Source organism: Malaya genurostris, chromosome 2, assembly GCF_030247185.1.
Source record: "Malaya genurostris strain Urasoe2022 chromosome 2, Malgen_1.1, whole genome shotgun sequence".
Lineage (NCBI taxonomy): Eukaryota > Metazoa > Arthropoda > Insecta > Diptera > Culicidae > Malaya > Malaya genurostris.
The window spans coordinates 245,416,331-245,443,243 of NC_080571.1; the positions used below are offsets into that span (position 1 = coordinate 245,416,331).

Consider the following 26,913-nt stretch of genomic DNA (forward strand, 5'->3'; position numbering starts at 1 on the left):
GAAAATCACATCAATAAAACATTTACTAGATCATTACCAACAAATACTCGTTGTATGCATTGAAACATTCATGAAATGTCTCATTTTTTGTAGTCCTTGAATTATATTTCTTTTGGAATATATGTGGGACAAAACGTCCGATTGTGAAAAACATTACATATCAAATTACGCGATGTCACGGGTATCTGATAATGAAGGCAGGATGATCTTCAACAATGCATCAAAACAACGGAGCAAAATGCAACCTCAAATAACTTTTTCTTTGAATTAAATATAAAAAATAGTCTTTCTTTGGAAGAAATACTTTTCAGTTGGAAGATTGTATACTATTGCTTATTAAATTAACATTTCATAAATAATTTTTGTGAGCGAATTCCTAAGCATATGGCCTTAGCTCACACAATTCGGGTCATTTAGCCCCCATAAAGAGAAGGCGATAACTTTAACGATTATTAAATGTAATTTCAAATACATCATCTGTATTCGAACAGAATTGTAAAAATCTAAGGATTGGCACAAAAGTTCACAGATTACATAATTAACACGTTTTTATAACTCAAGAATATTAAGGTGCAACAAACACAAAAATTACATACAATAACGACATTTTGGTTTATTTTTCCAGAATTTGTTCGTCCATCCAAATATTTTTTCAGTAATATTATTTCTCATCGCACTTTCAGTTTCATTTAAATTTATTCAAACATTTTTGATAACTTTTTAGAAAAGCAAGGAGTGTGTTTTACCCTAACAAGATCGAAAATCGATCCTTAATAGTATTGAGTCTCAGAACCATACTAAGAATAGAAGTGTTATTTTAGTGTTACTAGTGTTTCTAGTGTCAAGTGAAATAAACATTGCTTCATTTGCAATTTGGTCAGTTCGGACTACAATGAAGTTCCCGTAGATGTTGTAACTCATCTATGATTCCGAAAAGTTTGTTTCAAATTGATTGTATATTTCAAGAGTTAATATTTGAAAACCTTCTATTATTCCCGATCACTTCCACACAATCCCTTCAATCCATTCAACATAACTCGCGACCCTAGTGTAAATCGAAGGTGATCTGCCGACTCCACAGGCCGACCCGGTCGATGTTACTCCGAGCACGTGATACGTACATCCCTTGGGTTCAGTTATAACCTGGATTGGCCCACCGGAGTCTCCCTGGCATGTATCTTTTCCACCACGAAAGCTTCCGACACACAGCTGTTCATCGATCACACCTCGCTTGAAGCTTCTTGAACCTAAAAACTGATCCTCGCAGTCTTTCTTCTCCAGAAAGTCCAACATGACCTTTCGCAAAATTTCCGAACCTTGACCACCTGAAATCTAAATGGAATTAGGCTAGATCCTTTTAGCGATAAGAATTCACGACAGTAACCGAATTCAGTCAGTCCAAATCCTGTAGCAATCACCGATGAAACATTCACTTCAAGTCCCGTCCACAGACATGCCGGCCGAATGATCTTGGAAAACCGTACGGGTTCCTTCAGTTTTACCAAAGCAATATCGTGATAGGAACTGCGGAAACTGTGCTCCGGGTGTCTCGTGATGGACTCAATATCCACGTCCAGTTGATTGTCATAATCGTTCTGCAAATTGTACTCTCCCAGACGAACAATCAACGGATCAGTACTTTTGAAACAATGAGCCGCCGTCAGCACGTAGCGCTCACTGATTAGCGATCCTCCACAGCGAAAATCAAACTCATCCTGGTTGTCTTCCTTTGGCCACCCGAGAAGAGCTTGATGAGGAAATTCTGCCGGTTTGGCCGACTCACCGCCCACAATGAGATCAACCGTTTTGGAACAGTTGAAATTTCGATACGTGATCGGTTTTGGATTCAACGTTAGCGGGATGATGGATGCGATCGAAATCGTTTGACTGCGATACTCGGAACACTCTGGATGGTGAAAATGCCAGTTAAGCAGGATAACAAAACAAACACGACTATACTCACTAGTTTCCGATATTCGTTGACCTACGGTACATAAACGGGGAGTTCAACTCAATTGACCCAGGTGAGAAGTATAAGCATAAATGGAATTACCTTGAACCAGCAGACACAGCAACGGCACGAGCAGTACAGAGAGAAATAGTGAACCCATCGCTGCCTGGAAACGTACTCCAGAGAACCGTAGCAAATTGATCGTTTAACCAACAGGTTCGGGAATGACTGAAAATAGTACGAAACCGGTTCGGTGCTTTTATTCGACCGCTTAGCATTGCGCATCACGCAAAGACAGATTCAGAATTCATTCGGACTGCGTAGGGTTGCTGACAACTTCTGCGTGTCGAAGTGAACGGACGCAAGATACTTTGAGTGAACAGATGATACAGGCCTTTGTGGCGGGATCCACCGATTGATTCTGAAACGTTCATTATTCGACTTATACTGGCATAAATAACTTTCTCGGAACACACAATTGAAATATTTTGTACCTACTCTGAAAAAAAAACTCATTTTTGTTTTGTAAACATATTTATCAATAAGCGAAAGCGATATAGTTGCGAACCTTATTGTCCTTAAAGCATTACTATTTATTGTACCATAATAGTAGACATTGCACTCGAACTCGAAAGAATATTCATATTACGTGGCTTAAAAATTCAAATTTTGATTTCTTTCCAACAAGCAGATCCGAATGAAGTGAAGTGTGATTTTTTGCTGGATTTTTTTTCTTTTTGGCAACACTGTTTTTGACAGATCATGCGTGAATCGTGTCTTGTGTCATTGTTAAACTTGTTCAGTTTGGTCTATAATTTAATCAGGAATCAACTTACAAAAAATTATGTTCAGCGGCGAAGCTTTCTGCTTGAATAGATACGTCATCAGCAAAATTGCCGCATCTGGTGTGAAGACCAGCCAGAAAGCATCGCAAAAGCTACCAATGCGTCCCATAAAAAGTCACTATTTGGTGTAGATTATAGGCCTGTGATATCATCGGAACGTTACTGTGAATGGCGAGCACAACCGTGTGATGATTGACGATTTTTTGTGCCCAAATGGGAGAATTGTACATGCCTCACATGTAGTTTCAACAATGCGGTACCACATCCCATACGGCATGTGAAACATGGACTAAACTGAGAGCCGCCTTTGGTGAACAGTTTATCACACGTTTTGGGCCTATCAAGTGGTTGTTCTATCAATTTTCTCAAATTTTGTTGTGTTTTATTTGTGTGTTGTTTTTTTGCAAATCAAATCTTATAATTTTGTAAAAATCACCCTTTATTATTTGAATTTCGCATTCATTAACTGGCATTTGTAGGTGCAAATTGTTTTTTTCGTTTTCTATTTTTTTGGGGATTCAACAGCAAATAAAATATTATATAGTCAACTGTTACACTCTGAATAACAGGCGGAGAAGGAAATATTATATTTAAAAAAACACACAAAACTCTGTAGGCCAATATGTTCATCTCCTCTGTGTGACAAAGAGCAAGTAAAATTTCACCCCTCGCACTGACAACTTCAACGAGAGCGCTTCTCTTTCTCATATATACACCACTGTTGTATAAAGTGTGCACGCATCTTGAGTGTGTTTGTTTATTTCCTTTTACCTCCTCCACTGAATCGCACCAAAGTGCTAGAGCAGAGCTCATAAATTCTCTGAGGTGGATGCAGATACTTTCACAGAGGTGTACACGCCGGTGAGCACTCTGGTGTATGGTTTGCATAGAAGAAGCGTGGGACAAGCAAAATCAGCAAAATAAAACAATTTATCGTTAAATTTTCGGTTTTCATTGCTAATTTTCCATAGCGAGGCCAGATCTACTCTCTATTAATTGAAGTTCACTGAAGAGTTCGCTCACCATCACGCGCCAGTGATCACTTGAGTGTATTTAGGCGAGAGCACGTGAGAGCGATTCGTGCGAAGAGGATGTTATACTCTCGCACAAGCTTCTTTCAACACAAGCACGCACTCAAAGTCTGTCTGTCTGGACACTGAGAACAAGTGCGCTCTCCTCTTTGTGTGGAACGGAGCAAATGTATCCGCAGTGTATAATTGAAACCTACGCCCTGGTGTAATACTCTAGTGAAATGCCATCTCTGCTCCCCGGTGAACGACCAAAATGGTTAAAGCCGGGGTAAAATGAATGATATAAAAAAATACACTCTGAAATTCAACAGTATATTGTTCGTTAACACTATCAACACTGCTAATGCTAAACCAAACAAAAAGTTGAAACTGTTATACCAAGCTATTATATCTTAGCTGTTAATTAAATAATTTCGATAAATTTTGCACCCTTGAGTTTCGTGAAGTTTGTAGATCAATTTAAGTTAATTTTATCAAATAGAGACTGTGATTAAATGGCGATGATGATTTATATAGCATATACGAGAAATTTTTTAGCATTAAGTGAAGATTTTATGACAATTCATGTTAACAAAAACTAGTTCAATCCACCTAGTGGTGTAATGATGCTTTTCTCATCTTACTAATACCATCGTAAATATTATTGTGGAGCTCTTAAAACAACTGTTCTGTGAATAGAAACAGGAAAGTTTGTTCGAACGTAATCTAGCAAACATCCTATAGCTACGGAACTGGAAGTATTTTCCACAACGAATTCAGAGATTCTGTTTGAAAGCCTTTTCCTTCTATACGTTTGTGAAAATCGCTTTGACCATCTCTGAAGATAAGGAAAGAAGATCATTTTTACAGCTTTTGGCCACTATTTACAATACTTCCGAAATCTAATTTCGAGGAACGGAACAGCCGAAGCTGGTTCATATCACCAGCAACAAATTCGAAACGTTTTGAGAAATTTTCCCTGTTTTGCTTCGTCGCTTTAGGTTCCGGTATAAAATTTTAAACGTTTAATTCAGTAGTTCCGGAACCGGAAGTCGGATCGAGATGAAATTAAGTAATTTTATTTGGGATTATAACACTGAGAAAATAGTCTGAGTTTTATTTTGGAGTACTTAAACACTATTTACAATACTTCCGAAATCTAATTTCGAGGAACGGAACAGCCGAAGCTGGTTCATATCACCAGCAACTAATTCGAAAAGTTTTGAGAAATTTTCCCTCTTTTGCTTCGTCATTTTAGGTTCCGGTATAAAATTTTAAACACTTAATTTAGTAGTTCCGGAACCGGAAGTCGGATCGAGATGAACTTAAGTAATTTTATTTGGGATTATAACACTGAGATAATAGTCTGAGATTCATTTTGGAGTGTTCAAACAGTATTTCCAATGTTTCCGAAATTGGAAATCGGGAACCAGTATAACCGGAATTAGTTTGATAGGCCAGTTTCGAGCCAAATTTAGAATTTTGTTCACGTTTTTAGCTTCGCCGCTCAAAGTGACCCTATACATATTTTCACACTCTTCACCCCGTAATTCCGAAACCGAAAGTTGTATTCGGATGAAATTCAAAAGCTTTGTATGGCATCATAAAACCTTTAATTTGAACCTAAGAAAATCGATCACGCTATATCTGAGGAAAGTGAGTAAGAAATCAGCTTATGTATTGGTTTTCGTTTTTGTTATACCGTGTACGAAATTGAACAAAGTCCGCTATGTGCATTGTTTGTAAAGACGAGTTGTGTTTTCTTTTTCCGTGCCAGCTTGTACCGATGCGTATCGGCTTTGTATTGTCATTTTATACTGCGGTTTGAAAACATTGACAGTCATCGTCCTGTAATTGTGGAACCGGAAATCAGATCCGGATGAAATTTCACAGTAGCTTTTGAGACAACATGAGTTTCAATTTAAATCAAGACTGTAAAAATTGGTTCAAGCATCGCTGAGAAATGGAAGTGAGTTCTAGTTTTGGAATTTTTCTTCACTACCTTGGGTGCTTCGGGAACAGGAAATGGGAAACTATTAGTGCCAAATCAAGTTTATAAGCCCACAAACTAATAAGTTCTGCAAACTAGAAAAATTTATCAGTCAGTTTTATAGGATTTGTACTTGTGTTTGCCATCGTTTATGAAAAAATGAACTCTTGAAATTAAAAATTTTCCACTTATTGTGCTCTAGTTCCAAAACCGGAAGTCGAATCCGAGTAAAATGTTCCAGAAATTTTTAAATAATTTAGAAATCTTTCGTTTGAATTTAAGTTTGTGAAAATCGGTCAAGCCATTTCCGGAAAAAAAAACTGTTTTAATCCACCTAGTGGTGTAATGATGCCTTCCTCATATCAATCATACTATCGTATATGATACTGTGGTATTCTTCAAAAAATTTTCTTCGATTCTTAAAAGAATAACCGAAATCGGTTTTTTTGACCACCTACTGATAAAAACTATCAATTGGAAAAGATTTGAGGTCGATTTAGAAAACTTTTTACTGTTTTTCACCGTTTTCAGTGATGGTATACAATTTTTAACACACTTTACCTTATATTTCCGCATCCGGAAGTTGGATCCAGATGAAATTCAGGAATTACGTATGGGACCACAGGTACTTTCATTTAAACCTAAGTTTATGAAAATCGGTCGCGCCATCTATGAGAAAAGCTAGAAAACATATTTTCATTTTTTTGCACATTTTACCACATAACTCCGGAACCGGAATCCAAGTTTGTGAAAATAAGTTCAGCCATCTCTGAGAAAAGTTAGTGCACCTATTTTCACATTTTTTTTGCACATCTTACTCCATAATTCCGGGACTGTAAGTCGGATTCAAATAATATTCAGGAATTTTGTATGGGACCACAAGACCTTTCATTTGAATCTAAGTTTGTGAAAATCGGTTCAGCCATCTCCGAGAAAAGTTAGTGCAAAAAAAAACGTTACATATACACATACCCACATACACACACACACACATACACACACAGACATTTTGCGTACTCGACGAACTGAGTCGAATGGTATATGACACTCGGCCCTCCGGGCCTCAGTTCAAAAGTCGGTTTTAATCTTTCTATATGAGAAAGGCAGAAAGTACAACCGTTTCTCACTAGAAGCGCTGTTAGTATCTCCGTACAATGGAAAATCTATGTTTGTTTGATTTATGTATATATTCATTACCGTTTCAAAGAAAATTTCATTTTTTGTTTGTTTTTATCATAGAGGCTTTAACATTAATGTCATTCACCTCTTCGGGCCAGAAAAACTTTCTGACGCTATGCGCGTGGTTGGGAATCGAGCCCAGGCGGGCTGCGTGAAAGGCATCGCTATACCAGTCCACATCACGCTATACCAGTCCCCTCAACTTTTCCTTTGAATCGAGAAAATATTAAAAATTTTACGCCCTAAATGTACTGTATTCAGTCCTGAATGCTACTCGAGGTGTTAGAATCGATGGTAATAATAGTGGATTTTTGTCTTGTTTTACTATAGTTTCGTATGTTTTGATAGATCAATATGTTGTTTGGTTACTCTATTAACTTGAAATCAAAACAGTATATTATTTTATCCTGTCGTTTGCTGCTTGGAAATGTAAGGTAGCTTCGCAAGTGAATTGTAGAATGCTTGAGGAACATATTCTGAACAACCTACTTCGCCTACTGTCATCTTTATCCAGAGATACAAATATAAAAACCGATATTCATTTGGCTAGCAGAGCCAGTTTACCGTCGCTACCATTTACGTCCACATCGCTACCATTTGTGTCACACTTTCGCTGCAGTAAAGACAGCAATATGATTGTTTCAGTTTTGTATCATTGTGCCGTGTTACTATTCGTGGCTAGTCTAGTTCAAGGTATCATTAGTATTCATTCGCCTGCAGAGTGCAAAAGTCAACCTCGTCATCTAATTTTGTTTTGTTTGCTTTTCTTTGAATACCAGCAAGTCAGCGGATTTCACAAGTCAGTAAGTACCGACAGGCTAGGTTTTATTTAGTTTCGCGTTCTTACTGCGATCAATTCTCATTCAGAATGCTCCGAGTATCGCAACCAGACGATAATCATTTCCATAGCTATCCCACTGGTTCTGAATCCAACGCCAGTAGAGTTCCGAGGATTCAACTGCTCCAGCTCGGTAAGTTTGATTGTCGGTGGAGAAGAGGCCAAGGAAGGTGAGTTCCCGCATCAAGCGCTGTTAGGCTGGCGGGTTGCCGATAAGCCGGAGAAACCGGACTTCCGCTGCGGTGGATCTTTGATAAGCGACTGGTTTGTGCTGACGGCGGCACACTGTTCCCGATACGGTCGACCCGATTTTGTTCGATTGGGCGAAATCGATCTTCGCGAGGAGTACGACAACCAAGTCGATATCGATGTCGAGTATTTTAGGCGCCATCTGAATTATCGCTTCGCCACTTCCTACGACGACATCGCTCTGATAAAGCTCAAACAGCAAGTGACATTCTCGCAGTTCATTCTACCGGCCTGCTTGTGGACTGCGTTCGATGTGAATGCTACTGCCGTGATCGCGACCGGTTTCGGAAATACTGAGTTTGGTGACACAGGTTGGGGCAGATGATGTTGATTTTTATTTTTTTTTTTTGGGCTCATTCCAACATTGTTCATATTCCAGAGCTGCACAAGTCGGACACACTTCGAAAGGTCCAACTGGATTTACTCGACAGGAAAGAATGTGCGGATCAGTTTTTAGGACTACGAAATTTCGATCGAGGCATCGCAGATGAACAGCTATGCATTGGAAGCAAACGAGGAGGAAAGGACACCTGCCAGGGCGATTCCGGTGGACCGGTCCAAGTAATAACGGAACCAAAAGGTTGTATCTACTACGTAGTGGGTGTTACTTCTGCTGGATCATCTTGTGGAGAGGGGCGATCACCATCGGTCTACACCCGAGTTTCCAGTTACATCGATTGGATCGAGAGTATCGTGTGGAAATGAAAGGGATCTTATGAACTCATTGAAATTTCTATGAGGTGATGGAACCGTTATCTAAAAATATAAGCTTATTTTTTCAAACTGGATTAATGATTTCAATTTGTATCTGTATTTAACGAGACACGAATGCGAACTGAGCTAATTTGTAGGGTTGAGAAAAAAACACCTGGGATAACTCCGGGTTAGTGGTTCAGTGCATAGGGCGCTGGTCTTACAAGCCAGTTGTCGTATGGTCGAGCATCGATCTGTACGCTATGAATTGGTTGCGATCGTCTGTTGAAACAGGAGATCGAATACACCCAAACCTCCGTTTACGAACACTTTTTTTACGTTATCTCTTTTTACGTAACTCTTTTAACGAACCAAATCCCAAATAACGTAAACTTTTTTTACGAACCAACTTCGTAAAAAGAGGTTTTTTGCATCCAATGAAAACGATTTCCGGCTCCATGGAAATCACTACAATATGGGTATTTTCGGAACGGGATTGATATGTAGATGACGGAAAACGATGTTTAAAGTGGTTCGGAAATCCAAGATGGCGACTTCCGGTTTATCGATATTCCTTAAGAACCCTTACAATGTGGGTATTTTCGGAACGGGATAATTCCTTTAAAACCCTTACAATGTGGGTATTTTCGGAACGGGAATGATGAGTAGTTGACGGAAAACGATGTTTGAATTGGTTCGCAAATCTAAGATGGCGACTTCCGGTTTATCGATATTCCTTAAAAACCCTTACAATGTGGGTATTTTCGGAACGGGATTATTCCTTAAAAACCCTTACAATGTGGGTATTTTCGGAACGGGATTGATATGTAGATGACGGAAAACGATGTTTAAAGTGGTTCGGAAATCCAAGATGGCGACTTCCGGTTTATCGATATTCCTTAAAAACCCTTACAATGTGGTTATTTTCGGAACGGGATTATTCCTCAAAAACCCTTACAATGTGGGTATTTTCGGAACGGGATTGATGAATAGTTCACGGAAAACGATGTTTGAAGTGGTTCGGAAATCCAAGATGGCGACTTCCGGTTTGTCGATATTCCTTAAAAAACTTTACAATGTGGGTATTTTCAAAACGGAATTGAAGTCGCCATCTTGGATTTGCCGGAAGTCGCCATCTTGAATTTTGAACCGACCCCAACCATCATTTTCTTGCAATCACTTCAACTGATTTCAACAACTTTTGATTCTTGGAAGCGGGGGTGCAGGTTCAAAACTACAAAACAAAAAGAAAAAAATTCCGAATGCGCATAGATTGTGATTTTCGAATTAAGTAAATTTTGGATGGAAATATGGGGGATTGAAGCAAGAAGTTTTATGTGTTGAGATGAAGAGATGTTTTAATTTCTATCCCACAGTCCGGATACAACCTCCTGTTCTGGAATTACAAAATGACAAGATCTTCAATTTCAAGAATGTGAGACGATACAAAAAGGAGCAAATAGTTCAAAACTATTCAGTAAACTGTTCTGGAATTACAAAATGACAAGATCTTCTTTTTATTTTTTTTTTTTTTTTTTTTTAAATAACTATTTATTGGAATATGAGTTAAAATTAAATTATTAAGATTTAAATTGGGTGTTCAGCCACAAGTGGTGACTTTTCAACCCTGTTATATATATATGATTTGGTTATTACCATGAAGACATCATTTGCTTCCGCAATTCTGAGATTTTTGTGTAGGGAAAATTCTAAACCTACTTGTATTGTGTAATGGGGAAAAGGAACTTATATACTAACTTACTAACTAATACAGAGAGCGAATCGATTCAATTGAAGATTGCATCGATTTTTGTCGGAATTTGCTTATAATATTATGTGACATTACATCTAATGGTTCTATATTTGTGAGTCTGTGTAACTCATTTGTACTAAACCAGGGAGGACGCTTCTGAATCATTTTCAGAATTTTATTCTGAATCCTTTGAAGCGTTTTCTTCCTGGTGGAACAACAGCTTGACCAAATTGGTACCGCATAAAGCATGGCTGGTCTGAAAATTTGTTTATAAATTAACAATTTGTTTTTTAGACAGAGCTTAGAATTTCTGTTTATTAGAGGATATAAACATTTAATATATTTATTACACTTTGCCTGGATTCCTTCAATGTGATCCTTGAAAGTGAGTTTTTTGTCATACGTTAAACCTAAGTATTTAGCTTGATCAGACCATGTCAATTCCAAGCCATTCAATTTGAGAATGTGATTATTGTTTGGTTTAAGAAAAGAAGCTCTTGGCTTGTGAGGAAAGATAATTAATTGCGTTTTTGCTGCATTTGGTTTAATTTTACATTTTGACAGATAATCACAGAAAATATTTAAACTTCTTTGTAGGCTTTGTAGATTTCTACCTGTGGCTAACAGACTTGTGTCGTCACAGAATAGCGATTTCTGACAACCAACGGGTAGATTTGGAAGATCAGAAGTGAAAATATTATACAAGATTGGAGCTACACTCGAACCCTGCGGAACACCGGCTCGTACGGGTAGCAATTCAGATTTACAATTCTGATAGCTAACCTGAAGAGTACGATCAGTTAAATAATTTTGAATCATTTTGATCAAATAAATAGGAAACTGGAAATCAGACATTTTTGCTATTAAACCTTTGTGCCAAACACTGTCGAATGCTTTTTCTATGTCTAGAAGAGCAACTCCAGTGGATAACCCAGAAGATTTATTTGATTTTATCATGTTCGTTACTCTGACAAGTTGATGAGTAGTTGAATGTTCATGACGAAATCCAAACTGCTCTGGTAAAAAAATTGAATTCTCATTTATATGAGTCATCATTCTTAACAAGATAATTTTTTCAAAAAGTTTACTGATAGAAGAAAGTAAGCTAATTGGGCGATAACTTGATGTTTCTGCTGGGTTTTTATCAGGTTTTAGGATAGGAATTACTTTAGCGTTTTTCCATCTTTTTGGGAAGTAAGCTAATGAAAAACACTTGTTGAAAATTTTAACCAGGAGTCTCAAGGCAACATCGGGAAGATTTTTAATAAGAATATTAAAAATTCCATCATTACCAGGAGCCTTCATGTTTTTGAGTTTCCTAATAATTGATTTAATTTCATCAAAATTCGTCTCAATAATGTCATCGAGTGATAACACTTGGGTTGAAATATGATCATACTTCAGTGAGACTTCATTTTCAATAGGACTCACAACGTTTAAATTAAAATTGTGGACACTCTCAAACTGCTGGGCTAGCTTTTGAGCTTTTTCACCATTTGTAAGAAGTATTTGATTTCCTTCCTTGAGAGCAGGAATTGGTTTCTGAGGTTTCTTAAGAACCTTAGAAAGTTTCCAGAAAGGTTTAGAATATGGTTTAATTTGTTCAACTTCTTTAGCGAAATTTTCATTTCGCAAAAGAGTAAATCTATGTTTAATTTCTTTTTGTAAATCCTTAACTATGTTTTTCATAGCAAGATCACGAGAACGTTGATATTGTCGTCGACGAACATTCTTCAACCGAATGAGCAGTTGAAGATTGTCATCGATGATAGGAGAATTTAATTTAGTTTGAGCTTTGGGAACTGAAAGATTTCTAGCTTCGATAATATAATGATTCAAATTATCAATTGCTGTGTCGATGTCCGCAGAATTTTCTAAAATAGTTTCATGATCCACATGATTTTCAATGTGAGATCTGTAATCCAACCAATTAGCTCTATGATAGTTGAAAATAGAACTAATTGGATTAATTATAGCTTCGTTGGAAAGTCTGAATGTTACAGGAAGATGATCTGAGTCAAAATCAGCATGAGTAATCGGTTCACTACAAATGTGACTTTGATCTGTTAGAACCAGATCAATTGTAGACGGGTTTTTCACGGAAGAGAAACAAGTAGGATTACTGGGATGAAGAACTGTGAAGTAACCAGCTGAGAGTTGATTATGAAGTATTTTACCATTACTGTTATTTTGCCTACAATTCCACTGGACATGCTTAGCATTTAAGTCCCCTATTACGAAAAATTTCGATCGATATCTTGTAAGTTTTTGCAAATCGCCTTTAAAGAAATTTAATTGTTCGCCGGTGCATTGGAATGGCAAATATGCTCCAGCGATGAAATAAATTCCATGAATGGTTTCAACTTCGATTCCCAAGCTTTCAATAACTTTAGTATTGAAAGAAGGTAAAATTCGATGTTTAATTTGCCGTTGGACAAAAATAGCAACTCCACCACCAATTCCAGTAAACCTGTCAAATCGATGAACCACATAATGTGGATTACTTTTCAATTTTACATTTGGTTTAAGAAAAGTTTCTGTCACAATGGCAATATGAATTTTGTGAACTTTGAGAAAATTATAAAATTCATCTTCACTCGATTTCAAAGATCGAGCATTCCAATTTAAAATATTCAAATAATTATTTAACATCACTGTTAAATTTTAAATTCATTATAATATTATTTGCAAATTTCCATCCGATTTGAAATGCTTCAAAAAGTGATGAAGTCGAATTCATTTGGATGATCATTTGAAAAAGTTGATCTTGTAGGTAGATCATTTTATTTTCAGTTATATCGCCTAAATCGACTTCATTTAAAGAAGCGAATGGCATTGAAGGAATATTTGTAGGTAGACTGCCATTAGAAGAAGATGATTTGGCCGGTCTACCTATTAATAAATTGTTTTCGTTAGAAGAGGAACTGCAAGGCGGTCCTGTGTTTTGATTATTTACATTAGAAGAAATAGGTGATAGATTTCTACCTAATATACCAGCATAACTGACATTAGAAGAAGATGATGACAAGGTCGATCTACCTGTCAATAAATTGTTTTCGTTAGAAGACGAATTGGCAGGTGCCTTAGAAGAATTTTCAGGTATGTTCTGTAAATTTAAGGTCGTTGATTTGACTTGTTGTCTAAGCGAACGAGCGTTTAAAATTTTTTCCCTGACAGGACATTTCAAATAATTGGATTTATGATTTCCATTGCAATTTGAACATGAAAATTTATCAGTGGTTTCATTCATTGGACAAACGTCTTTCGAATGCGATTTACCACAATTCAAACACCGTATATCCATATGACAATTTTTGGTTCCATGACCGAAGCCTTGGCAACGACGACATTGCGTTAAGTTAGCAATACGATTATGCCGTTTATAATGTTCCCAATGAATTTTAATGTGGGAAATGAAACGTACTTTTTCTAAAGTTTTCAAATTGTTTACATCACTTCGATTGAAGTGTATTAGGTAAAGTTCATGGGAAATTCCAGAGCGTGGTTTAGAAGTACCATTCGCTCTTTTTTTCATAAGTATTACTTGGGAAGGGGCAAAACCAAGCAATTCTTTTAGTTCATTTTTAATTTCATCAATACTTTGATCATTTGATAATCCTTTCAAGACAGCCTTGAAGGGTCTGTCTGATTTTATATCATATGAATAAAATTTATGAAGTTTTTCGGACAAATATCGAATAAGACGTTCGTAATCTTCCAATCCATCCACCAAGACTCGACATTCTCCTCTTCGTCCGATTTGAAATGAGACTTTTACTTCCGGGAGAAAAGTAGAAAGCTCAGTACGGAATGCTTTGAAGTCGGAAATCATCACCGTCACTGGTGGCATAGATTGATGTTTCTTCCCAGAACGACAAGCGTCCATTTTGGGAATTTTTGAAGAATTTTCTTCTATGTCGCTACAATCGGATTCAGGAAGAATCTCGTAAATATTGTTAGACGGCATAGGATCAACGGAAGGGAAATCCGTCCGTTGTCTTTTATTTTTACATTCAGATTCTATAAGATCGTGAATGTTATTAGAAAAATGTTGAATAACGGATTGTGATTTATTCCGTATTGAATTATTTTTAGCCTTAGGCTTGTTACCTTTCCGGTTGGACGCAGGCATTTTTGAAATTAATGAAATTTTAAATTAAATTAACTAGGCTAAATTAGTCTTCGATTAGACTCCTAGCTAGCCTTAAAAAAGGCTGATTAATTTCTTAGTCACTCTAATATCACTCTTTGTATCACTTAGTCACTCTAATATCACTCTTTGTATCACTTAGTCACTTAGTTAGTGATTCAGGTAGCCTTGAAAAAGACTGAAGCCTTGAATCAATGAAACTCTAGGTAGCCAGAAAAAAATTCCAGGAGCCAAGAGCTATACGCGTGCGGTGCGAACGACTGTTCAACACCGACGTGACAAGATCTTCAATTTCAAGAATGTGAGACGATACAAAAAGAAGCAAATAGTTCAAAACTATTCAGTAAACTCTTCTAGTTTGCAAGTTTGGTTGATTATAGTAGTTTCGGAGGCACCAGAAAAAGCTGTCAAAAATTTCAATATATAACTCACATCGGTTTCCCAGAGATGGCTGATCCCATTTTGTTAAGCTTATATTCAAAAACGTGTTTAATGCACCTAGCAGTGAGATGATACCTATTTTTATCAATCCGCATGTGTTTTTTGCATGAATATTCTTCGGTGTTTAAGTTTTCATGACATTATTTTAATGACCCTCGTTTTAAGCGACAATTTGAGATTTTAATCACTCATTACTCTGTAATGTCGAAACTGCAAATCGGATCGAATTTGAATCTAGAAGTGTGATAATCGATTAAACATGCCATGATATGTAAGTTCCACTCTAGAGTTTACGGTAATTTAAGGTACTTCCAGAGCCGGTATTCAGGAACCAGCATAACCCAAACCGATTCGTATGGCCATATGACGAATAAATTACAACAGTTTTGAGTTCAACTTTGAAGCTTTTCGGGATTGTCATCTTCTATATCGGTTTGAATTTTAAAAATTCATCATCATGTAATTCGAGAACCGGAAGTCATAATTGGATAAAATAATTAATTTTTGTATATAAGTTTGTTTTAATTAAAATTTTTGTTTCTGAAATTTGATTAGGCTTTTTTTGAGAAAACGATTGAGCTTTGAGAAACGATTTTATACTGGAACCGGAATTCTAAAAGCGGTATGGCCGAAGTCAGATAAATTCACCTGAGTAGCTGTACACTTTACATTTGTTTCAAAACATTTGAAAATCAGTTAAGACATCTTTGAGAGATCATAGCACGAATTAAATTTTTAGGTGCCTTCTGATCGACAACTGAATACCACTAAAACTGAAAAAAGTTAATTTTTTTATCGACTATCCAAATCTGCTAACCCGATAAACCTGATTAAATTATGTGGAATAGACATTTTTATACAATCCCCGAAACCGGAAGTTGGATCTGACTGAAAAGCAAGATGTTTTATAGAACTTTGAAACTTTTCATTTGAATCTTAGATGATTCTTAGATTTCATTTGCATCTTAGATCGGTTCAGCCATCTTCAAGAAAAATGAGTTACACAATTTTGATTTCGTTTCACATATCATCCTGTAGTTCCGAAACCAGAGGTCGGAACCAAACATAATGCAGGAACTTTGTTTGGGAGCATACGACTTTTCGTATGAATCTGAATTTGTAGAGAAGAAATTTTCCGAGAAAATTAATTGAAGTTATTTGTCACACACGCATTTGCTGATCTCGACGAACTGATTCGAATGGTATATGGATGTTATGTTGTTCCAGCATTTATTGCTGTAAGTAGTTTAAAACAAAATAATTAAAAAAAATTCTGCCATCATCTGGTTTATATATGTCATATTCGAACGATTATGTTGCCAAAAACGAGCCGTGCCAAAATCGGTCCGAGGCTAAATGTCATGATAAAGAATGCTGTACACAATCCTTTTGGTTCTTAGAAACAATTGTATGTAACAGTATAAAAAATCGTGTTTTCCGTTGCTCCCAAGCATTTCTTTGTCATACAGCGCTCAAAACTCCTACTGCTGGAATAGGGGGAAAAGTCGCTTACAGAAAAATTTCGATATCTCCGTTAAAAATGGACGGATTTTAACAATCTATGGCTTGTTGGATAGGTATTACCGTGCGGAATCTAAGTCTGAAAACATATTCTGTTTTCAAGGTCAATTGTGACAGATACTGTCAAAAAACTGAAAATTTTGACATAAAACTTTGTATAACTCAAAAAGTAAACATCCGATCTCAAAACCATTCAATAGCGTTTTGGGTGACGGGGAGACCTTTCATTTGCGACTAGTTTGATGAAAATCGGTCCAGCCATCTCTGAGATCTCGACCTCTTAGTTGACAACACACATACGGACACACACACACACACACACACACACACACACACACACACACACACACACACACACACACACACACACACACACACACACACACACACACACACACACACACACACACACACACAGACATTTGCTCAGTTCGTCGAGCTGAATCGATTGGTATATGTCATTCGGCCCTCCGGGCCTCGGAAAAATTTTCGAAAGTTTGAGCGAATTCTATACCTATTTTTTATATATATAAAAATAGGTAAAAAAAGAGTCCTAGTCCTAGTGATCATATTCAATTTCATCCAGATTCAACTTTCGGGTCTGAAAATACAGGGAGACGAGTATTGAAAATTTCAATTCGTCATCAGAAGTGACGATGAACAACAGGTAAATCGTCTTAGTAGCGGTCTAATGCTCCAAAATTCAGCTTACATAGATTTCCTAAAGATGACTAGAACGATTTTCATAAATCGAAGAATAAATTCAGATAAGAGGTTCTTTAGGTTTCATAGATTTCTATGCTGTTCTAACAGAATCCGACTTATAGTTCCGGAGCAGGATAATTCTCCAAATTTTAAAGTATCATATATGTTAATGTTTCCCTCATTTTCTTCGATTCTAGTTATTTTCAATTCAAACGAAAATGTTCGCTATTGAAACGGTGATCACGAATATCCATGGAATTGTCATGGCCGCATGGTATGCGATAAATTGTGCTTCGAAGAAAAGTTCGCTTTACAAACTGTTCTACCCAGAACGTTAAAACTATTTTCCCCAATAGAATAAGTCAATCGATGTTTTTAATCAGTAAATCGAAAACAAAGAGCTATTGAAGGAATACTCATCTGTTTTGCGAAACATGTTGGTTGATGAGAGCAATTACAACTCCGTCTTCAAGAACGCCAGAACACTGAATATAGACATTATAGAGACAATACACATCGTTGAAGTCATAAAACTGCATACGCTTTTGCTGTAACAAAAACTAAGAGGATGCCGTTCTGACCACATATTTGTCCGTTTGTAGAGCACCATATCCCACAATGATGCGATATTTTTTTAGATCATCTGCATAAACTACTTCAAATGACAACAATTCACTGTATAGATAATTCACGAATACCATTAGAAGGAGTGGTCCGAGGTGGCTCCCTTGTTTTGACTGGCGAAGAACAGAAAAAACCTTCTTAACGTGCATCGAAATTTTTCCAATTTGTAGGTCACATTAGTTGATGGCCAATTTGTGTACCGGCACATTGTCTAAAAAAAAAAGATTTCTTTTGGTTTTCAATCGCTCCAATAATGCACACTTACACTTGCTGCTAGTGGTGCTTTTCCATTTTCGAGGTAGTCCACGAAAATTTCATCATGACATTACCAAAGAATCGACCATCATAACCTTTCCGCTCTATTCAGTCCCCCTTTGACAGTATAGGAGCTCTCATACCGACGTCAGCCTATTGTCGGATAATCTTTCTGTTCTCTGGCGTAAAATAATGAATCCTGGCTTAGTCAACAATTCCCAACCTACAACAAATGTTCAACGGAATCTAATAAGTATCCGAATTGTGCTCGCGTTCATCGTTTTAGTCCTGAGTATGCATGTGTAGCAGGATATCTTTTCTATCTGCAGAATCGAAACCACTACTTCACGGTGTAATCTAAAGGAGCATCAACATCTAAATATTCATCCATCTTTTGCTTCATAAATATGTTTTTTTTTAAATTGTAGATCAATTTGTAATTCTCATATAGTGAGGTTATGCAATCACTGCGTAAACCTACTAGGAATCAATCTGGGTGCACGCTCAGCCGACGATAGATTCCCAGCCCCTGATCTGTCGGAGAAAAGTGAGGAGTGATCGGCATTCTGAGAAACAACAAAGCCGCGGGCAATGACCAGTTGCCAGACGAGCTGCTCAAACATGGAGGAGAGGCACTGGCTAGAGCGCTACACTGGATGATTTCTAGGATTTGGGAGGAGGAGATTCTACCGCAGGAATGGATGGATGGAGTTGTATTTCCCGTCTACAAAAAGGGCGATAAGCTAGACTGCTGCAATTACCGCACAATCACATTGCTGAACGCCGCCTACAAGGTACTCTCCCAAATCCTTTGCCGTCGTCTATCACCAATAGCTAAGGAATTCGTAGGGCCGTACCAAGCGGGATTTACTGGAGCCCGCGCCACTACGGATCACATATTCGCGATAAGACAAGTACTCCAGAAGTGTCGTGAATACAACGTACCCACGCATCACCTATTCATTGACTTCAAAGCGGCATACGACACAATCGATCGAGAACAGCTATGGCAGATCATGCATGAATACGGTTTCCCGGATAAACTGACGCGATTGGTCAAAGCAACGATGGATAGAGTGATGTGCTACGTCCGAGTATCTGGGACACTCTCGAATCCCTTCGAATCTCGGAGAGGGCTACGTCAAGGTGATGGACTTTCTTGTATCTTGTTCAATATTGCCCTGGAAGGTGTGATTCGAAGAGCGAGGATCGACACGAGTGGCACGATCTTCCGAAAGTCCGTATAACTTTTGTCGTGAATACGACTTACTTTACTATGGGATGCCTTTAAAAAATTTACCCTCTGAGAAAGTGATAAGTTTTTGATCGTGAATATCTCTTGTTGTATCTTACGATTCAACATAATTTTTTCTACACGCCATCGGAAATATGATCACAATTTTATGATAAAATTATCAGTTGTGTCACATAATCTCAAATAATTCAAAATTAAACTTTTCTGAAATGTTTGGTATAAACGAGTATCAAAGGGGATAACCCATAAGGCGCGTTTGCCTTGCTCGTATTTTTAAAGCTCACAGCTCAGTGATCTGTTAAAGGATTTATATAATCTAACTACAAATAGAATCGAAATTTGTCAACTTAAACGTGTATAGCAAAAGCATTGAAGTATTTCAATATTCTGAAGAAGAGAACAAAATATCTGCTGCTGTACAGCAAATCGTTCGAGAAAATGTTCCGAAAAGTGTTGAATATCGAAGTGGGTTCCATAATTTGGTCCTTCTGAAAGGCAGAAATGTACAGTATCCTGATAGTTTCTTTCAATAAATTATGCAAATCCGAAATGAAATAATCGACATTAAAATTCTGTATGCGGCTATTTCTATAGCCGTTAGGACCGCCCATTAGTGAAAAAGCAACAAACGAAATCACGTAAAAACAAAGCTCCTAACAAAAATTGGATCATTTTGGATTCTATCGCTAATGCGAGCAGATGTATTTTGTGCCGTTTGCAAAGCTAGTTTCGCTTCCGACAAGAGCGATTACGTCACAACTGCCAGTCATTTGCATGGATGAAAAAACAACGGTGGAGAGCATTACAGAAAATAAGCCCTTCTAATGGCTCAAAAGTTCTCTAAAGAACTATTAGGATTTGTTGTTCGCAAATCAAAGAGAAATATCCTCAGTTTAGTGCAAATCTAGAACAGTTTGGTTAGATTTGTGCACTTTTCGCTGTGTGAAATTCACAGTAATCGAGATCAAGTGAAGCCTTCTTTTTTTGCGAAAAATGTGAAAAAGGGGAATGCTTGCATAATTCATACAATTGATCAACTAATCGATATTCGGAAGTGTTAAGGAACATGTCAGTTGTTTTCGTATTCACGACATCCAGTTATGTATCTGACATTACCCACCAGCCTTTTAGGCTTCGCTGACGATATTGATATTGTGACACGTAACCTTGAGAAGATGACGGAAACCTACATCGGACTGAAAGATGAAGCTAGGTGTATCGGACTGGCCATAAATGCATCGAAAACAAAATACATTAGAGGAAGAGGCACTAGAGAAGAAACACTACGCCTCTCACCACGAGTATTGATAGACGGTGACGATATCGAGGTGGTTGACGAGTTCGTGTATTTGGGCTCACCGGTGACCGACGATAATGACACCAGCAGAGCAATTTATAGACGTATTTTGGCAGGGAATCGTGCGTACTTTGGACTCAGAAAAACCCTCCGATCGAGAAAAGTACGCAACCGTACGAAATTGACCATCTACAAAACGCTCATTAGACCGGTTATTCTCTATGGCCACGAGACCTGGACTATGCTGGCAGAGGACCAACGTGCCCTTAGTGTTTTCGAAAGAAAGGTACTGAGAACCATCTATGGCTGAGTGCAGATGGAAGATGGAACGTTGAGACGGCGTATGAAACACGAATTGCATAAACCTGCGTAAACATACTTTAGAACCGTAGTTAGAAAGAGTGAGTGTCATATAAATTTCAAACTATCATTTGTGGTGACGATGTTAAAAATGTGACGATGTGGAACTGTGCTAAAGATTGCTCCAAAATATGGCTCTTGTTAGTTTAAGGCTTTATTATTGTGCTTTGCTATTCCGATATCGGCAATAGCAGTCAAAATTCAACTGAACTACAACTTGCATAATTTGCTTACTATATTGAATCTTGGCGCTTTCAGTCACCCGATTGGTATTTTTTATGGTTTCCACATCTGTCATTGATATTCTATCAAATTCGCAGAATGACTCCTGGACATTTGTAAAAGTTATGCTGTATTGAGTAAATCTGAACTATCGACATCAGCAGTAACTGTTAAATATTCCTTACAGCCAGAGTCATCTTTTGCAAACGGACCGAACTAACTTGTACTCCCAATACCATGTGATTCGTTTTCTTCGGTTCAGATGCAAACATAGAAAATTATTTATTTCAATTTGTATTTTAAAATCAAAATGCCATGATCAAAACTAAGTTGTTCAAGCCAACCTGACAATATTCAGAATAAGTCTTGTTTTCCAGTCTTCCAGTAAGAATCGTCTAAAAACCCTTTCCTGAGTGAAAAAAAAATCCTACGAAATCTCTGTGAATAATCGTCTTTTTTGTAAAAAGAGTAGTGAAATGTAAATTTTGTTTTTGCTTTGGTTAGACTTAAAGTGTATTCGTTATTTTATCGCTTTTTTTCACCAGATAAAACTTTAATGATGAATCTCGTTGTAAGCAAAGCCTTGGTACTACATTTCTTTAGTGGAATTTGACCTTCTTTTTCAACAGACTTCGCAACCGATTCACATTGTACAAAACCATTGCATGACTGGTGGTGCTACGATTCTACTGAAACTACGAATCCTTCCAGGTCGGGGCTCGAACATACGACAACTGGTTTGTAAGACTAGTGCCCTATGCATTGAACTGCCAACCCGAAACATGGATCTCGTTGTGTTTGTCATGATTCCAAACCGCTTTACTGCAGCAGTAATAGAAAATGAAGTTGATTTTCTTCCTCTCGGTGGCATTTTAAGCTTAAGTTTTTTTTAGGCTTAGCGGATTTGTGTAAGTTCGTGAAGGGAAACGAGGGCTTACTAACCACTAAAAACAGTGTAGAAAGAGCTCCGGCGTAACTACGTTCTTATTACTTATTTTCAACAAAAAAACCTCTGTTTCATTGTTGAATCTAATATTCTTTAAAAAGGCTTACAAATTTCGATGATTTTGTGAAAATCAGCTGTGCACAATCAATTGAGTGTAAAAAATGCTGAAGGTTATTTAACCTAAACTAGCATACTGTACACCAATTTCTATAAGAAGATGACTCAGTACGCAAATGATTGGAGTTAGTGCTGAAGTGGAGTTCAATACAATCAATGCCAGAAGAAGATATTCGAATCTAATAACGAATAGCCTGGATGCAATATAAATTATATTAGTTCAATTGGAAGAACGGTTTTAGAAAATCCAGGAAAAGGTTAGAAAGGTGGTAACCCTATGTTGAAATAATATTTCGAAACACTTTTGTAACCTTTTTATTGGGAATTAGTAACAAACAAACAATCCTGTAATCAGAAGAAATATTTCATAAGTACGAAGTAATAACAAGTAACTTTTTCCTGTAATCGAGTAATCTAACGTAAACATAATTTTGATGGAGTAGTTCCTACAAAACGTCAACACTAGAGCTAATCATTTTCGAGACTGACAAGTAATTCAAACTGTTGGAAAGCCTTGCAATATTTTGTTAAAAATGCTTCAACAGATACTATTTCAACCAGTCGCTTCAATTCTAGTGCCACTGTAATGGAACCTGAGTTTATTTCCATTTAAACTACATACTCATGATTGCATATTTTTTGTGCACATTTTGCTGTTTTAATTCTAGCACAGAATTGGCGCAAAATTGATAATCCAAAACGCTCAATTAAAAAAAATATACTGAAACTGTCAGGAGGGGACCAGTAATGAAAAAAAAACCTGCACTTGAAAGTCTTATCTGCTAATGAAATATGGCTTTGCATCATCGCTAACCAACATTTTGGGGCCCGAGGCAAACCCGCAGCAGATATCCGCAACGATTTGCCTAAAAGATTTATCGGTCCCTCACTGCACTGCCGGCCAAGTTGTACTGATAGTTCAATTTTAGAATTGCTCCGCACTCTTCTCGCCCTAGCCGACCACCGTTTCGCTCTCATGACGACAGGTTTCCTTGTGTTTCCGCTTACAAAGTACGAAGCTCCATATTGCAATTGGTGGAAAATGATTTTCAGGAAAAAAAACTATCCTGCATCACTATTGATCTCACTGTCGGGTATTTTTTATTGCATTTTCCAACGACTGCTTTCGTCGGTTGGGCGATGGCAATATATAATCCATTTTGGAGCTAGTAATTGGAAAGCAAATCATGAGAGCATATAAATCAATCCGAAATGAAAAGCGTATTTTTCCGGTGTGAATTTCTGAAATGTTCCATGTTATACTGATACCGGTTTGAAACACTATAATTCACCTGATACGATTCGGTAGAAATTATTGTTAGTTGAGATACAATCCCGATATTCGAATGTGCACTGGTGCAGTTGAGTGCATTTGTTACCTGTATAGAATTGGCCACTTGGAGCTCGGTAACTAAATCAAACTGATCCGATACTACTCGGGGGAAAGTGATATCAGAATTAAATTTATTTATTGCGAGTCACTCAACTGTTCCACTGTCATCAGCTAGTTGGAAATCTGAATTGAAATAGAAACACAGTACAAAACTATCATATTTTTTCAGTATAGCTAGATACCCGTTAAACAAACAACAACCAAATTATTGTTTGCATGCAAGAAAAGATTGCACATTGAGTTGACATGAATACCAAAATCTCCCTTCAACAACATTTTGTGAAGTTGATAGATTTCGAGTCCAAGAAAAACTGCACAACTCAACGGAAACCTTACTTGCTCGAATTTCATGTCTAAATCGAGCACGATTACTCCTAAGAGAGAAGGTCACTAAGAGCAAACTTGTTGTTATTAAATTTTAAAACGTACTTAATCTGCCTAGCAGTGAGATAATACAGGGTGATTTTTTAAGAGCTTGAGAACTTTTTTAAACAATAAAACGCATAAAATTTGCAAAATCTCATCGGTTCTTTATTTTAAACGTTAGATTGGTACATGACATTTACTTTTTTAAGATAATTTCATTTAAATGTTGACCGCGGCTGCGTCTTAGGTGGTCCATTCGGAAAATCCGCTTTTTTATCGACAAATTTTGTTCAGCGATGAGGCTCATTTCTGGTTGAATGGCTACGTAAATAAGCAAAATTGCCGCATTTGGAGTGAAGAGCAACCAGAAGCCGTTCAAGAACTGCCCATGCATCCCGAAAAATGCACTGTTTGGTGTGGTTTGTACGCTGGTGGAATCATTGGACCGTATTTTTTCAAAGATGCTGTTGGACGCAACGTTACAGTGAATGGCGATCGCTATCGTTCGATGCTAACAAACTTTTTGTTGCCAAAAATGGAAGAACTGAACTTGGTTGACATGTGGTTTCAACAAGATGGCGCTACATGCCACACAGCTCGCGATTCTATGGCCATTTTGAGGGAAAACTTCGGAGAACAATTCATCTCAAGAAATGGACCGGTAAGTTGGCCACCAAGATCATGCGATTTGACGCCTTTAGACTATTTTTTGTGGGGCTACGTCAAGTCTAAAGTCTACAGAAATAAGCCAGTAACTATTCCAGCTTTGGAAGACAACATTTCCGAAGAAATTCGGGCTATTCCGGCCGAAATGCTCGAAAAAGTTGCCCAAAATTGGACTTTCCGAATGGACCACCTAAGACGCAGCCGCGGTCAACATTTAAATGAAATTATCTTCAAAAAGTGAATGTCATGTACCAATCTAACGTTTAAAATAAAGAACCGATGAGATTTTGCAAATTTTATGCGTTTTATTGTTTAAAAAAGTTCTCAAGCTCTTAAAAAATCACCCTATACCTTTTTGCCTTTCTCTATAGAAAGATATTAGAATTGCTGGAAAAACCGACTTTTGAACGGAGCCTCGGAGACCCATAGTGTTATATACCATTCGACTCAGTTCGACGAGATCGGAAAATGTCTGTGTGTATGTATGTGTGTGTGTATGTGTGTGTGTGCACTTTTCGAAGATATTTGAACGCGCTCAATTTTCTCAGAGATGGCTGAACCGATTTTAACAAAATTGAACTCGTTTGAAAGCTACTGTCGGGCCATTGATCAAGTTCAAAGATCATAAGGCTGTGACTTTTGGTTCCAGAGATATGATGGTATTAGTAACGTAACCGACAAAACACGTTGATTTTTACCGCTCTTATATATATATATATATATATATATATATATATATATATATATATATATATATATATATATATATATATATATATATATATATATATATATATATATATATATATATATATATATATATATATATATATATATATATATATATATATATATATATATATATATATATATATATATATATATATATATATAAGGGTGCCAATATTTTGGGATCACCTCTAATTTCGTAAAGCTCTAGTGCTCAAAAGTTTAAGCACCTCGAAAAATGTCCTCATGCAAAATTTGAGCTAAATCGGATATGCAAGGGGTGCTGCCCGGTGGTTAAGTTTTGAAAAATTTCGATCTTGAAAAAGCACCATAGGGGGGAGTACATGAAATTTCCAAAATCGAAATTTGTTTTGATGCCAAAAATCTTAAAATTGCATGAAACGTCGAGATTTAGTGTTATCTCAAAAAAATTTTTTTTGAAAAAATCGGCTTTCTGGGAATTTTGATATTTTTATATTTTAAGTCCCAGAAAGTCGATTCAAAAAAACATTTTCGAGATGACAATAAATCTCGACGTTTCATGCAATTCTAAGACTTTTTTTTCCATTTCGAAAATTTCATGTAGCCCCCCCCTATGGTGTCTTTGCAAGATATATGAAAATTCCACTAAGTGGACTAAGAAAGGTTTTTTAGATTAGCATCACTCTTCTCATACAAATAGGCAACGCAAATGTCAAGCACTAGTTTGGAAAAATGATGCTGACTGTGTGACATAAACACTGAAGCATGCTTTTGTGAACTACTTGAATCAATCTGAATCAATATGTGTCAAAATTAGTATCTGAAATTATATAATAAAAGTATGAAATATATTTTCATGAGACTGTTATGAAAGAAGAGAAAGGCATTATCACACCACTAGGCGGATTAAAAAGGGTTTTTATCAATAATCATGTGTTTTTCGCGTGAATATTCTTCGTTGTGTTTAGTTTTCTTGAAATTTTTGTAATGACCGTCGTTTTAAATGAATTAAAACATTAAAACTACAAAACGCACCGAAGATAGAAATTGCATGAAACCTTAAAATTATTGCTTTCAATCTAAACGTGTGATAATCGATTTAGCATGAGATGTGGAAATGAGTTTCTCGTTGAAGTTTTTGTAATTATTTATGGTACTTCCAGAAACGGTATTCAGAGACCAACATAACCCAAAACAGCTCGTATGTCCATGAATTAGTATGACGATTATATTGAAATAGTTTTGAGCCCAACTTTGAAGATTTTTTGGTATCGTCATCTTCTATAACGGTTTAAATTTTAAAAACTCATCACCTTGTAATTTCAAAATTAGATGTCAGAATCGGATAAAATTCACCAATTTTGAATGGGACCGTA

General features: G+C 36.9%; 2 protein-coding genes across 2 annotated transcripts; one reads left to right on the plus strand and one right to left on the minus strand.

Annotated features, from left to right (window-relative positions):
• Positions 1 to 937: 937 nt before the first annotated feature.
• LOC131432804 (serine protease snake-like) lies at positions 938 to 2,173 on the minus strand. Its single transcript, XM_058599331.1, has 4 exons — positions 2,054 to 2,173; positions 1,964 to 1,984; positions 1,385 to 1,906; positions 938 to 1,325 (listed from the first exon to the last, which is right to left on the minus strand). The coding sequence occupies exons 1-4, from the start codon at positions 2,109 to 2,111 to the stop codon at positions 1,000 to 1,002; spliced, it is 927 nt and encodes a 308-aa protein (XP_058455314.1). The 5' UTR covers positions 2,112 to 2,173; the 3' UTR covers positions 938 to 999.
• A 5,317-nt stretch (positions 2,174 to 7,490) lies between these two features.
• LOC131432805 (serine protease snake-like) lies at positions 7,491 to 8,850 on the plus strand. The gene is made up of 4 exons (XM_058599332.1): positions 7,491 to 7,668; positions 7,755 to 7,778; positions 7,843 to 8,373; positions 8,442 to 8,850. The coding sequence occupies exons 1-4, from the start codon at positions 7,608 to 7,610 to the stop codon at positions 8,765 to 8,767; spliced, it is 942 nt and encodes a 313-aa protein (XP_058455315.1). The 5' UTR covers positions 7,491 to 7,607; the 3' UTR covers positions 8,768 to 8,850.
• The last annotated feature ends 18,063 nt before the right edge of the window (positions 8,851 to 26,913 follow it).